The sequence below is a fragment of the Passer domesticus genome, chromosome 13, assembly GCF_036417665.1.
Source record: "Passer domesticus isolate bPasDom1 chromosome 13, bPasDom1.hap1, whole genome shotgun sequence".
Classification (NCBI taxonomy): domain Eukaryota; kingdom Metazoa; phylum Chordata; class Aves; order Passeriformes; family Passeridae; genus Passer; species Passer domesticus.
Genome location: NC_087486.1, coordinates 13,857,888 through 13,873,667, shown reverse-complemented (window position 1 = coordinate 13,873,667; position 15,780 = coordinate 13,857,888). Strand labels below are relative to the sequence as shown.

Genomic DNA, 15,780 nt, shown 5'->3' with positions numbered 1-15,780 from the left:
AAAAGCAGGTGTTAATGAAAACAAACTGTCTGGATAAGCAGCATCTTTTTCTTCTTATCCTCCCATCAAACTGCATTTTTTTCCCCCAGACAGGTATTGTTAAGCAACAGCACATGCCTAAAGACACAGGAGACACAGGTAGGGCAGGCTGAGCTCAAAGGTGGCCTTAAGTGAGGGAATGTGCCAAACTGCCCTGAAGAACAAAAAGTCCCAGGAAAACAGGAGGAATAGACTGTGTGGTGGAGTTGAGAGAGGGTTTCATTACACAGTGAGAGCCCATTTATTCCCTGGGCCCTGCAGCAGTGAGGGCTGAGATTACACACAGGTGTGTTACAGTTGCTTGCCCTGGCACCTCTCTGGGCATGGGTCCTTGCAGGAGATGCCAGGAGAGGCTCCCAAAGCCCTGGAAAGGCAGGGAGGTACCCATGACATTACCCACAGCAATGTTCAGAAGCAGCAGGATTCTAAATTCTAGTGAACTTATAAATATGGTCCAATAACCAGCTCCTTCTGCAAGACACCCTCAGGCAGGCAGCAATCACTCTGCTGCCAGCCAGCCAGAGAGCAGGGGCTGGGCAGCACTGCTGACCAGGCTCTGGCAAGGTGCACATCTTGTGGAGCTGCTTATCCCACCTGCAGAGCTCACACCAAGAGGGGAACGGCAAAAAAACCACCACCTAAATCCAAAATGTTTGTGTACACAGGTCAGAAAGACCAGGTCAACTAGCTGAACATGGAGTGGAAGAGATCTGTAGGATTCAAAAGAGCAGTCACATGCAGGAATACAGGGAAAAGGAGGTAGGGAAGAGAAACCAAAGAAGGTGAAGCAAGTTTTGCACAGAGGTGTTATCTCACATAAATTCCTTGTGCTTCGAAACAGGGAAAGATTCTCCCTGGAAACCTGCAAATTCTGCCTCTTTCAACATTTCAATGGAGAGGAGCTGCAGCCAAGAGTCTGGAGAACTCCATCTGCCAACGTGGCTAACAAGTGCTGGGCTATACCCAGCTCTTGGCTCTCATCCTCAGGGATGTGGGAGACCTGCTCCAAGAGGGAGGAGGTGCCATGTGTCACCTGGGACAGCTGGAACCCCACAGCAGCAGAGCTGTACACTCCTCTCCAACAGGCTTTTGTTTTTCAGAAGTGGTCCTTCTTTCCCACAGACTTAGACAAGCACATGCCTCCAAGCCAATATATGGTTTCCAATGCATATTTTCTTTATTACAAAGCAAGTTTGGGTTCTGGTTGGCTTTCTGGGGTTTGAATTTGTTTTTTCAGATTTTTTTGGTGTTGTTTTCTTCACAGTCTCACAAAGCCACTTAAAGAATTAAATCCAGCTTTGAATAAACTGGTGGAAAAGTGTGCAAGGCTTATGGAATACCATAAGGACTTGTAAGGACATAAGGACTTGTAGCCAACAGTAGAGGGTGCTACATGTAACACCTGTCCTTTGAGACACCACATGTGCCATTTTGGGCCCATTTATCCACGGGTTTTTTTGACACCAAAAATGGCATTTCTCATCTTGGAAATGGACTCCCATGGAGCCACTGGACAGAAATAGAATGTCCAGACCTTTACCCCACAGGCCAATCCACATGAATAGAAGCTAGCACCTGTAACACAGATGTCAGTCATTAACTGAAACCAATAGATCCATTTAACACTGGCATTCCCAGTTTAATCCATCCTCCCCCCTGCCACATGCCAGGGCCAGGCTCCTGCAGTGCTGTGGATCTTAGGCTGTGCTAGAGGTACATGGGCAGGGTCAAAACTTCTTTCCTCAATCCTCCTTCATACCTCCTAGTCCATATTTTTAAGAGAAAAATAACTTCTTCCCCCCTGGCTGGCTTCCTAAACTGATTCTTTGAGTTTTACACAGCAGTGTTGCTCTGGGAATCCCTTTACATGGGACTGGCTCCCTGGGAAAGGCACTGCAGGCTGGCCTCCACACACCAAAGCTCTCTTTCTCCCTCAGTTCCCAATGCCAAGGAGTCATTCCAACACAGAAAGCCTCATTCTTGAGCACCCAGCACCTCAGGGGTGAATACAGAGTGCACAACAGTGAAGTGAGCTCTGTACAGCAGGGTGCTACAGTGTAAAGCTGAATAAAGATGAATGGTTCCCTGACATCAATTCCAGCTACCCCTTTCCTTACTGGTTTTGCAAAAGACTTGGAAAGCTCAGCCTTTTCATGCACCTAATTAACAAATGATTTGGACTTTCAGCTTTTAGCCTTAAGTCTCTGAAAAGATATCACACTAATAAGAAAGTTTATGGAGAGTTCAGAACTGACCCAACTCTCCTCCATTTTTCCAAGCAGGTGGATAACACTACCTGTGGTGTTTCATGGTTTTTTTCACTCATATTAAAAATTTGAAGTTTGCTCTTCTCTTCCTGCCATTTGCCTTTCCATGGGCCTTGAAGAGCCGTGTCATGCACTGTCCTCACATCCAGACCATTTAATCAGAGAATGCTGGACTCTGTCAGATTCCAGGTTGTGCTATTAATTTCCCCTAAATCACTCAGCTGTTCTTCAGGTCAGAAAGGAACCTTATTTCAGTTTCAAAGCTAGAGGAGGTTCTGCTCTAGCAGAGGGCAGCAGCAAAGCCCTCAGATATAGGTTCAGGTCTGCTTCCAGGACACATGAGCATGTTTTACCCAGGACTGACCACCCCAGAGCCAGCCCCTGCATTTTGGGGGTTATGCTGAGCCCCCACCCCCAAAATGCCTCAGATGTAGAATCTCATCTTGTTATTGCCCTGAAATAAACTACTTATGGTGATTATTTTGTCTGCTGACTGGCTAACAGCAGTAATCACTTAATCTGCTTAACACCTGAGCTTTCACTTTAACAGCCTTGGCAAATCTTGAAGAGCTAAAAAGGTTAAAACTAATCAGCATCCAGTTCTAATAAGAATAATTAGTGTTTCCTACTCAAATATATAATACCTCTTGCTTGTAGGAAAATGGTAGCTCAAAGGGGAAGACTTGCACTTGTGGTTTTTATTGTGTTTTAAATAGTGTCAGCCTTCTTAATGCAGAAGGTGGTGATAACAGGGTATTAGTTCTCTTTGTTCACACAGGCTGTTCAATAATCTCACGAAAAGAAGAAACAAACTGTACTGCTGGTTCACAGGACTGTAGCTTGCAAGTTTATATTGCCTTTCAAACTCTTCCTCACTGCAGCTACAAATCCAGTCCTTTCACTCTTTGGATTTAACCCAACTCCAGTCACAAGGGCTTCAGACAGGCCCCAGCACTGTGCCCTGGCTGTGCCAACTGCTCTCCATCCACTTCAACCCATCCATTCCAAAAAAGGATGAAGCCTTCCCACCCACCAACAAGCCATATGTATATATGAGAACATCCACTATCTCTAAATGTCTTATTTTATCATGCTTACAATCTAAACACGTTTTTGTTGCTAAGAGACCAAAACAGCAGAACTCGAGCACAGCCTTGACAAGTCTGCTCAACTGAAATTAATAAATTCATTACCACTGATTTACTGGGAACCAGAGTGGGATCTTATGCATACGGAGGTGGTGGGGAGGGATTATTATTATTATTATTATTATTATTATTATTATTATTATTAATTAACTGTTAAGCTAATTGGCTTTTCCAGCCCTCCTCAAAAGCTTGGTCAAAAACTTTGCATCAATGTGGTAATGTGTGTCTCCCAGACCCAAAACAATACATGACATTCTGAATAGTTTAGTGCCAAATCACACCAGGAATCCCACTGTGACCATCTATATTTGCACATGAAATCCCTGTGATTTGTGTACACATACATTTGTGTACAATAAAAACACACCTAAATCAGTCTCCTGCAAGACTCATTAGATCAGTGTTTTTGTGTACAAATTAAAATACCAAACCTCCCTCCCAAACAAGACAGAACACAGAGCTGAAAATATTTTTCAACATAAAGATAACAAGATGACAGCTTCTGAAACACTTGCTTCTCAATGCTTTATAAACTACATTAAATATAAATGCATGCAGTGCATGCAAATCTTTTCTTACCATACCTTGACCTAGATGTTTATCTCCTGCTCGAGGCTCTTCCAGTCTGCAGTTGCCACTCCCAGTGTTTAGGGTGAGTTCTGACAGATTTGCACTTATCTCTGCATCATCAAAATCCATATGGCTTGAAAAGGCATCACCAGTTAGGAGTGGGTCTATCACCAGTGGAGAGCAAGGTGGGGATGGAGAAGACAGAGATGACCTTGGGGACAGTGATGTCATGGATTTGGGAGTACCAGACAAGGACCTCAGAGCCTGCATGCGACTCGTGGTATCTGCTTTCTGAGTTTTTGCTACTTCGTCCTCATGAATAGTGGTGATACAGCCTGATGGCCTAAACCCAGTGGCTCCTTCTAAGAGCAAGTCAAGCTTGTTTTGATATTCCGAGTCCAACTGCTCCAACTGCTCCAGGTGCTCGTAGTAGAGATCAGTGAAGCTGGCTGAGGTGGAGGAATCCTGGCTGGAGGTGGCAAGAGATCCTCTGCTAGATGCAAGAGAACCAGGGCTGCTGCTCGAGGAGAGGGAAAGCATGCTGGTGGAGAGACTGAAGGAAACAAGTCAGAAAACCATGACACTGTATCTCCTGATTTCTCATGGAAACACTGCAATGCCACCACATCTCTAAGCCCACAGGGTGTTGCTTTGTTAGCTCAGCCACACGCATTAGTCCCCAGAGCAACCCAGAACCACAGCCTACGCAGCAGGAACGGTGGGTCACTGTGAAACAGTATCCATCACACACATTTTTCTACTCACTATATCAGGACTCCTGAGAGTCCTTGTTTAGCCAAAACAACTCTAATGAACAGTTTCAAACCAATTAAAATTAGTGCCATCCCCCTCCTCCCACATCTCTCTGGAAAGTGTCTATGGCTTCTGTTAATCTCCAAAGCAAACTGCAAAAACCAGCAAGGCCCATGCAAGAAGATGAAGTTACTGCAATGAACTGTCTGACCATATGGAAATTTCCTTCCATTTGCCTCAATCTTGGAGCTGCAGCCAAAAGGCAATATCACAGCTGCCTGGAACTGGCCCTCAGAGATCACGACAGCCAGCAGCTCCCAGAAAGCTGGCAGGATTTATCCATGTGAAAGACTGCTACATGAATCCAGGGCCAAGAGAGCAAGGGAAAAAGCTGGGGCTGGGCTGTGAAATCAATTCACACGCTTTATTTATCCCTAGAGTTCTAGGTTCAGAACATAACTGACAACAAAATTAATTTTAAGCAGGTGCTGAATAGAAGTCTGTTCAGATGAGAAAGTCCAGACACCACAGCAGAGTTTTCTGCTCAGGAGACCCAGCAAGTATTCCAGTAGTGACTACAACACATACCATCTCTAGAAATTCCATTTAAACCAAGACTCCTGCTCTGCATATTGAAGACCTTGGTCATTATTCCCTATCACTTTGGATAGTGATTAGCTGTTGAAAAAGTTCTGAATATGTATAAGTGCCTTAAGTTGCCTCACACAAAAACAGTGAGATATTAATAAGCCTAATAGTCCCTTATTTATTATTTATAGGGTAAAAGCTGGAAGCTACATTTGTATAATTATGTCCATGACCTTATGAGAAAAAGGCAAGTATGCTGTATTTAGTATAATTTTGGCAGAAAATGTCTTCTGACAGATGTGCACTGCAGCACATTTGCTCAAAAAAGCTTCTGATAGATGTTTTTGCATATTGGCATATATACACATCTGTTGAAGCCTAATGAATTTACAGCTTTTCAGTGTACTTTACTATGAAAAGGGAGGGATTCTTTTCCCTGTCAAAAAATTTGGCTCAATTTCCTTTTGTACATGCCCTTGAATGCCAGACATTTTGCATTATGGGGTTAATAACAAACACTTATTCTTATGAAGGAGCATGCCAAGAACACTGGGCACACGGTTAGGAAGAAATTAGTTTCACATGCTTCTTGGTCACCTCAAAAGATCCCTAATCAGCTAGGTGAAATGAAAATATGATGCATTTCCACTGCATAAAAGCCTCACAGATAGCTATTCTCCATGCTGGCTTATTTACATGTCAGTCTTGCACTATGATTTCTTTCCAGACTTTTCGGTGTCATCTTCACAAAATGAAACAGAATCCAAGTGGAGCAGAAGCTACAAACAGAGTAAATTCAGTACACACTGGTAGGAAAAAACCTCAAGCAAACAAAAACCCCACCAAACTTTCTTGCTATCAGAATGATAAAAATATACTTTTAGCAAAATGATTTGGCCTTAGTGCCTGCAGTCATGCATTAGTCTGGAAATAACAATCCTGTGTTCTTCCAAAAGTACAGCCTGAACTAGAAGCCATTCTTTGCACCATATGAACCACAACAGATTTGGGGATATCTTTATATATTGTCCACATTGCAAGCCACAGCACACTTGGAATTAGAGAAATATGATCACTCATCCATTAACGTGCAGTTGCATTAGTAAGATTCACCTCACTTGCTGTCTTTGACATACTTTGTTAATGTAATACTTCAGTAATTCAGACTTTAGTGAATAAATCTCAGCTTTTCCTGTCATCTGAATATTACTGAAATAAAAGGTACTGTGCAAACTCCTGTTGTGAGGCAGAAGCACCACCAGGAGGTTGCTCAGCCCCTTGAAGAGCCCCCATCTAAACTGACCCATGACCCCAAGGCTTCTCCTTCCCTGACTACAACACAGGGCCTGAGGTCACTGCTGGGACTGAGAGGCCTTTCAGCCCTCAGCTCGGAGTGGAACTGTTAGCAGAGAAAGGCAGTGGCACCACGTGCAGCAAAAGCAACCCCAGCTGCTGGGAAGGGTCACCTACCTCTTCAGCTGGGTGTGCAACACGGCCACCAACCGTGTGGTTTCCTCCAGCTCTCGGACCAGCTGATTTCTTTTGCTGTTCAACTTCAACCTAAGAGAAGGTCAAAGAAGGAGATAAGCTAAAGCAGCATTTACTTTTAAGTAAGGAGTAAAGGAAAAATCTATTTTTTGCTGTGAAATCCTACAAAAGTTGATAGGAATACCCAGGACAGAATTTGGTCAATATGTGTGTTTACTAACTTCAGAAACTTTTAAAATGCAGAACTCAGTCCTGAAAACATTCACAACAAGACAAAATAATTAAGCTGGTACCATAGAAGTTAATGTTTCTAGGATCAGGCCTCAAAAGAGCTGGGCAGATTTAACTCACTATGCACTATTGCATTCCTATAGTTCCTGTGCTAATAAAAGTATAAATGCTTTCATTTCCTTCCACTAAAGCATATGGATGATTTAGGGTTACTTGATTTAGTTATTAACCATCTCATTACAGCTTTACATTATTGGCTTTAGCAGATCTCAGCTTTATTTCCCACCTGAACTGGTTTAAGACAAACACACGTGCACATGGGTGCTCATACCCTAACTGAACAGACACAAAATCCTTCCCCACACATGTGTTATGTCTTTGGCACTCTAGAATGTGATCCTATTCCCAACAATCCCAAATGAAGGGGTTCACCTTCTGGCAAGACCAGAACCATTTGTCAAACCACAGATACTTCAGGCAGGTAAAAGTCTCACAGCCGAGACATTTACATTTTTTCCAGCATGATAAAACCATGAAAAGCCAATGTAGAAAATTGGTGTCAGCTGGACAATGACCACGCAGAAGAAATGAAAATATGGAGCCAAAGAGGGAGTGAATGCAGAATGTATGTTCAAGAGACTGCAGCTACCAGAAACACTGCTGAACCACCCTCATTAATGCATCCAGACTGTAAAACACCTGTGGGCAATGCCTAATGCAGTATTCATCCTCACTGTACATTCCCATGAGATCTCCCCCTGCAACACAGGTAAAATTAGGGAAGAAAGTTGGCATTTTTTTCAGCTAGTTTAGATTCACAGGATATTCCCTGCAAGCCCCACAGCCCTGTCAAATACCAGATCCTACAGGAATCACATACAAGGATGCTCAGAACAAACAGCAAGTTTAAGAAATTTAAAATTCCATCTGCTGACATTTACCAAGGCCCAGACTGCACAGCAAGCGTAGAAGCTGCTGTGAGGTGCTGGCTGCATACAGAAATGTTACACTACACTAACACTACACTGGGCTATTTTGAGCATTCTTTACATTCCCATGAAGGATCCATTGTAGGAACAGCAACCTTTCCCCAGCAGCACAGTAAGCCTTGCAGATGGGTTGTTTGGGAGCTGAGTTCAGAAGCTCTCTGAGCAGAATGTCCTGGGAACGTGAGGGCACTGCTGTGGGCAGCCAGCCAGGGGATGCTGGTCCTTGCTCCCAGTTACCTCTTGTCCAAAAAGGCCCTGTGCCCACTAACCCACCTCTCAGTGAGAGCTTTGCTCTGAGTGTCTCTAGCAGCCTGAAGGTCTTCCTCCAGGCGCCTCCTCTCTGTCTCCAGTCTCTCCACCTCTCCTCGAGTCCATTTTCTGGGGCTAATAAATCGCATTTCCTTCAAGAGCTCCTCCTTCTCGTTGATCAGTATCAGACGATCCCGCTCCGAGTCCAGCACGCCAGGCCAGGCCTCGCTGTCCAGCTTAGCCAGTTGGATTTTCAGGTTTGCTATTCTGCATGGGGAAAAAAAAATGCAGTTATTCTCTGAGGAGTGCCTGATCTCCTGCTCCAGACATGCAGAGGTGCACCATGACCAACCACATCTTCCAGAGCCCTGAGGAAGGCTCTCAGCTCCAGGACAAGCACCCTCATGTCCCCCTTACCAGAACAGTGCCAAGTGCTGGCATGTGGACATGCAGAATGGGATTTTAACTCAGGTTTGTTCACAATGGAAAATGAACTTTCTGGCTAATATGTAGTGTCCACAAGTCAGGGAATGACACAGCAAAAATTCTGGATGTCACTAAAGGTGATTAGATATACTGTAGGTGTTTCATATGCATTACAGCTGTGACCTCAGAGTAGTTTGTGTGGAGGGTATGATGTGATAATTACCTACTCTTTAATCACTTTTATGGATAACTGTGTTCTCCCCACGTATGATTCAGATAAAGATTAGTCAAAAGCTTAGAAACTCTTTTTTTGTCTTTGCAATGAGGAAGTGAATCATCTCTCCATGCTGCTACTGCAGGAATCCACCTGTTGATTCAACAATAAGCACTCCAGACACATTAAGGAGCTACACTGCTTCTGGTGCAACCTGCACCCGAGGATGTCAGGAGCTGGAGAGGCAATGTGATCCTACCAAAATCCAGAGCTGCTTATCTGCATCAGAGTCGAAGCCTATTTTCATTACAGGTATCATTCCAGATTTTAGGTGAAAGTCTGTATCACCAGTCCTTCAGCAGCACACCACATCAGCTCAGGAGGAAGACAATCACAAAAAACAACAGCAATACAGATGTAACATTTAGCAAGAGCTTTGATTGACAAAGGAGGAGAGCACAGTTTGTGGCAGGTAAGGAGGCTGGTCACTCCAAACACCTGCCCAAATATCTGACCTGCTCAGTTAGGTCCACAAACCTAACTGATCAGCTTTGCAATGCAACATACAGAGAGAAGCAGAAAACCAGCAGCAGGCCAGGATACAGAACCAAGGGCAGTAATGTCAGTCTTCCCAAAGGAAGCTGCCTCCTTTGTATTCACTAACCTGAAACTCTTCAAGACCTGACAGGCTGATCATGGTAGTTTGATGAGAAACAATAGTACAGATAAACCTGAATTAGAATTACCAAGAACCTGTGTTTCTGAACTCACACAACCCAAAAAATCAAGTGGGAATCAGGGAATTGGAAGGACAGAATGGGCTGGGATGAAAAAAAACTTGAAGAACTTAGAAGGTAAACAAGGAGAAAAAAGTATTTTGCAACATATTTGCAAAAAAAAATTCACCTGAACATCAGAGAGGCAAAGCATATGTGCCCCTTCACGTGATGAGCTCAGGTTAATCCCTCACTTAGGTTTAGCAAATACATAAGAAATGGGAGTGATATGTAAAATGAATGTCCAATATGCTTCTCTCTTTGAAAAGGGCTTTGTGATCTGGTGACAGACTTACTGGACTTAAATCAGGCACAGCAAATAGTTGCAGGTACTGATGTGGATTCATCTCTCTAGAATTTGCTTTTTGCTGCAGGAGTGTAGCAAACCAGCATACAGGCAGGCACAGAACAAATTCAGTGCCCACCAGCAAAATCAAAGTGTGTGGAGTAAGCAATGAGATGCAGAACTGGGCAGCAGCAGCTACAAGGCTCCTGAATGGCCTTGAAGAATAAAGCTTTGTCTTCCAAGCTCCAGAGCCCAAGAGAGCCTGTGAAGGATTAGGCTCACAGACACTGACCTGCCTCCACCACCACAGGAGACAAACATGAGATCACCCTTCTGAAGAGAAGCATCACTTTCTGTAAACCCATTTCCCACAGCAGGTTGCTTACTCTAATAAAGTTCCATAATTGATAGATATTCAGCTCAACTATTTTTAGGTCGTCTTAAGAGCTGTTTTGTTTTTGAGTGCCTGATTAAGTGCAATACTGTGCTCCAATGAAGAATTAAGTGGCATTAATTCATAATCCAAGAATTCCTCAGTGCATTTTGAAGGGATATGAGTCTAAGAGGATTGGCTGGCATAAATCTGATCACTTTTGGCATACATTTGCATGCATATGGCTTTTCCACTGGAATTTGTTCTCTATGCATTTCCGAGTCTAAAAGCTTTGCTAAACTAACCTCCAGTTTTACCTTTGGTAGATGATCATTATTTTCCCCCTTCTCAGTTAAAATGAGGTTTATTATTCTATTTTTCCAATGAAACAGCACCATCACAAAAGAAACACGTTGCAGAAGGTCTGCACTTGGCTGAACACTCCAGCCCCTCAGCATTCACTGCCTGAGTCTGAACTGCATCAGTGCTGAGCCAGGCTGGGCTTGCAATGCTGGCCTCAGGTCACACCACCTTTCTGAATGGCCACCACACTCAACAAATACACAACAAGAAGCTCAAATTTTATTTAATTGCTCTTTTTCTACCTAGAAAAGGCAGTGAGATGACTTATTCATTGTCATAACAAAGCCCTTTTTTGTTGATTAGGGAAAGTTAGTTCTTTCTATTATTATACAACACAGGCATAGCACACAACATTTTTAGTGTCTCCAGAGATTTTTCAGAGCACATGCATCTCTACAGGAGCATAAGATGTGTATCTACAACCAGTAATTAACAATTCTGTATCAGATAAGCTTCTGTTCTTGAGAAAAAAAAAACACAAGCTAAGTGGGAGGTGTGGTTTAAAAACTGACCAGTCAAATACCCAACATCATTGTAATGTTGCTTAATGTGACATTAAAGTATTTCATTTTAGGAGATTAAAAAAAAACATACTTCTAAAATCCCTGAGTTACCACCAGTGACACAGAACCCAAGATGAAAATTTAACTGCTGAAGAAATTAGAACAGTGCAGGGTGCAAGTGCTACACAACTGAGTTACTGCTACTTGTCTGAAGTTGTACAACATAATTTAATTGCATCTCTGATTACATTTATGCTGCAGCAGCTATCTCCTTGCTGGGATGTAGCAATGACAACCTTTTTGACGTGATGCCATTCTCAGTTTTGAATATGATTAAGCCAAAGGTTTGTCACTGTAGCTGCCCTGTGGGTTTTTTTTGGGTTTTATATTATCTGCTCTAGGGGTCTGTTGTCTGCCTGAGCTGTGACAGGAAAGGAGTTAGTGGTGGGGAAGGGAACTGGGTTCTGGCAGCTCTGGTGTGGTGATGTTCAGTCAGATATTCACCCACATCTGAGCTTTCAGTCTGGTCCACAGCAATGGTGCAAACAGTGTCTGCCAGAGCTTGCTTTCTAAAGCAGCAGCCCCTTACAGATCTAGTAATTCTAAACTAATCAATACGAGGACCAACTTGATTTCAAACCTTAAGTTTTAGCTTTCCAGATACCACTGAGCTAATAAAACACATGTATTTCCATCACTTGGCTCCTTCACAGTTTGTGCGTGGGCAAAGTACTTAGTCTTCTATTGTGTTTTTGGAACATTTTAATGCTGCTGTGGGGACAGGAAACACTTCAAACATCACAAGGAAGAATTTTCACAGGAACAGAAGGTTCCTTGTGAGTCACTATATCCATAGTATTGTTCCAGCTTTAAACCAGTTGAGGTATGTGTTTCTGCAGCTCCTACTAAATACTGTGCCAAAACCATGGTACTTTGATAGCTGGAGATCTTTCCATTTTAGCCTCAACTATTCGTGCCATTTAGAGCCATCTTTCCTCATGAAAATGTTTGTAAACTTTGAGAAAAACCTATAAATAACCTAAGACAAACATGGGGTATGAGCAGCAAGTATTCCTTAACTGCAAGGTTTATGCTCCTCATCACCACTTCAAATGAACCACTGTGGTGTCTTTATAAAGTTCTCTCTCTTTATAAAAGAGTATATTGAAAGAGCAGGCTTGTCACTATTCACTTGCCCCTCCTTGGAAAAGATACAGGATAAAGGAAGAGTATTCCTCTTCAATCTGAATGTGTAAAGTCAGTGTGAATTAAACTGAAGCCTTCAGCAAAGCTTAAAAGTAAATGGCAATTTTAACATGCCAAATTAACCACTGCATCTGAAGGAATGGTATTTTTAATATTGTTTTTAAAAGCCACTGAATCATTTGAATGTCAAGGTGGTTTGGCAAACCTTGGACTGGCAAAATAAACAGTTCTGATAAAATTGCTCCACCTACGAAAAGAAATATAAATTTGTGTCAGAAGCAGTTGGGCACACAGTTTTTGACAACTGCCACAGACACAGATCAAATTTTATGCCACTGAGAACATGGCCTACTGGCCACTCCAGTACACCAAAATGAGAGCATTATGAGTAACCTCAGCCTTAAGGCTCTTATTTATAACCAAAGGCTGGACAAAAAGCTTTCTCTTTGAATATATCCCACACACAGATTGTACCATGCATCTGAACTTAGTTATTCTGAAGTTGCAAAGTCCCTGTAGAACAGCTGAAAGTGAAGAAAGTCACCACCAGCAATGGTTACATCACTGAACAAAGACTAGGCCAGCCAAAGTCTAAGTAATAATTCTTGGTGGTTTTTCATTTAACTATGCAGTTGAGTTAGCTATTATCTATTAAAAAATAATTCCTGGAAAGCTTTTGCTTAAATTGGCCGGTTAAGTAGATAGATTTTTTTAAAATCTATTCTTCATTCATTTGAGATCAGAGGGCAAAGGTGAAAACTTACATTCTTACAGATAAGCTCTGGAATTGCAGCATTGACCATATTTTGATGTAAGGTGTTAACACAACATACATCTCTCCTTATCACACTTAGGCATGCAAGCATTCATTCATTTCAAACAAGGTAAGGAGATGCCTTGCAGTACAGTCTCCTTATTAGGAATGGGGAAGCACTGGCAACAGGTAGCAGAACCACTTATGTCCCCATAGGTGTGGCCAGACTGAATTCTTTATGCATTAGTCATGCCTTAGTAATTTCTAGGATGGTTATTTATTTCTTGAAAGATAACACTGACCCAAAAAGCCTATTGTCTCACTGGCTCAAAAATGACTACATTTACTCAGCAGCAGTGCTGGGTTTCAGTCTGGTGGCACCTCTTCTAGTGAAACTTATCCTCAGAATGAGCTGTGTGACAACCAAAGAGGGCAATGGGCCAAAGAATTACCTTCTCTTTGCCTCTTCATACTGCAGCCGCAGTCGCACCTTCTCGGCCAGCTGGTTACTGCTGCTGCCCATAAACTGAGACAAAAACACCACATCAGCAACTTAGCAACCACTCCTCCTTTGATATTTCCTTGACACTGTTACAAGTGACTTGATCTTATCAGTCATTTCCTAGTTAAACCAATCACAACACAGGAACATGCTGCACTTAAATATATTTTTCGTTATTTCTTCAAATACTTAAACCCCAACAAGATTCAAAGACCCTTTCTGGCTAGAAAGAAGAGAAAATCCACCACATCTGTCTTTGGCTTCTATTTCTATGAACACACAAATACTTTTGCAATCCTTCTTCTCAAATGCTCTTTGCATCCTTAAGTGCTACACTGCAGTTTGGTTTGGATGACATCTTGCTTTGGCTGTAAAGTCTTAAAGACAAAGGACATCGCACCATGCCCAAATCTGCAGATCTTTACTAACATGTGTGGCCCTGACTGCAAGTGGCTGTAAACCTTTAAGTAAAGGCTCACAGGAGAGGTCCTGTGAGAAATAAGATGTACCCCCCAGCACTGATCTAGTCCTTAGCAAGGCTGGGACCAACTTGACACTTCTGGTCAACTTGCACGTGGGGGTCTGAAGCTTTATGAGCACTACAGCTATGGGGGCATCAAAATATCTGCACATAAGCTGGTGTTGTCACTTGTAACCCAGTGAAAGCCAAACACTCTTAGGGGAAGAGTCCTCACTGGAGCTTAGCCCAGTGCTCCTCAATGTCTCTTGTTTCATAACCTTTTGCTATAAAGAGCTAAAGGAGTGTTTGTATTGAAGAAGCTACACCTACAGGCAAAATCAAACTTCTTTCCCTTTTATTCCTACCTGGGTTGCTCTGACAGACAGTGTGGGGAAACATCAAGTTGCTCTCAGTGATACATTAACACTGCACACAGAAACACAGCCACCCTGCAGTTCAGACCAGAAGTTATGATTTCACAGAAACTTGTCCGTACTTGGAAACTCATGGTGAGGTGGCTCTAGACACAGTTCAGAGGAATGTCTCCATGTGCACAAGGCTTCTCACACATTACTCACATTTCCTGAAACGTCTGTCTGGGAGCTGACATCCAGGTACTGCCGGGGTAGCAGAGGGCTGGAGCTTTCCACAGACATGCTGCTGGCCCACAGGTCTGACTGGGATCCTCTGTCATTCACAAAGCTGTCTTTTAACCTGGCTAAGCTCTAAAACCACACAAAAAAATCATGAGGTGAGCTCACTTCTGTACAAAGTACCTCAGCAGCTACAAGAGTTCAGCCTAACCCCATGACTCAGATCTGGCCATGTCTGCTGTGCCCACTCAGACCCTGCAAATTCAGTCAGGCATGGCTGGACTGTATTTTATACTGCTCATTTCCAGCATCTGAACAACTGCAGAGGCTGTGGTCCAACACAAAACTAGTTTAATAAAAAACTTAATTATGTATCTGAAATACAAAATACTTAAATTACTTCTCAGAAATTCAATCTTCTAGCAATGGTGACACAAAATACTGTAAAGTCATCTTGTTTCAATACCTGAATGAGGTCTTGTTTTTCCTTCTCCCCTGACGTGATGGCCTTCTTGAGAGCTTTCATTTCACTTAAAATGGCTTGTGCCTCATCAAGTTTGTAGCCACCTTGAGTGTCAGACATTTTCATGTCAATTCTGTATAGAAATTAAAAAAACCAGTAAGCTAACACTTAATAACATCCAGTTAATTGAATCATCCTAGATGGATGCGTCTTGACATGGATTTTTAACAAAAACACACTCCAAAGTACAACAAGGACAACAGAAAGAACAAAAGATCCCACTCCCCACTGCCTAAGTTACTCCACTCAGCAGTACATTAAGCTTCAGAGCTCTGATTTCAGCAATATCATCATCTCTTTGATTCCTTAGGGAGTACAAAGTAGCATACAAACCCCCAAAACAGTGTGCTAGGGCAGACTGCTGCTAGCTGCCCTGTTCCTAACCTGGAGAGGATCAGTTTAGCCCTCTCTGAGAATTACCTTATTTTCAGTCATGATTTCAAAAACCAGGCACAGACTCACACGCACAGATGTATTTG

At 42.7% G+C, this 15,780-nt stretch overlaps 1 protein-coding gene across 2 annotated transcripts in view; it reads right to left on the bottom strand.

Moving 5' to 3' along the window:
• Nucleotides 1-15,780, bottom strand: part of WWC1 (WW and C2 domain containing 1) — a 66,741-nt gene that overhangs the window by 12,215 nt on the left and 38,746 nt on the right. For both annotated transcript variants that reach the window (XM_064387361.1, XM_064387362.1), the window contains exons 6-11: nt 15,245-15,374; nt 14,764-14,910; nt 13,676-13,749; nt 8,347-8,589; nt 6,836-6,925; nt 4,039-4,577 (exon numbers count right to left, since the gene is read on the bottom strand). In XM_064387361.1, coding sequence (XP_064243431.1) covers nt 4,039-4,577; nt 6,836-6,925; nt 8,347-8,589; nt 13,676-13,749; nt 14,764-14,910; nt 15,245-15,374 — 1,223 coding nt within the window. The remainder of the gene's footprint in view (nt 1-4,038; nt 4,578-6,835; nt 6,926-8,346; nt 8,590-13,675; nt 13,750-14,763; nt 14,911-15,244; nt 15,375-15,780) is intronic.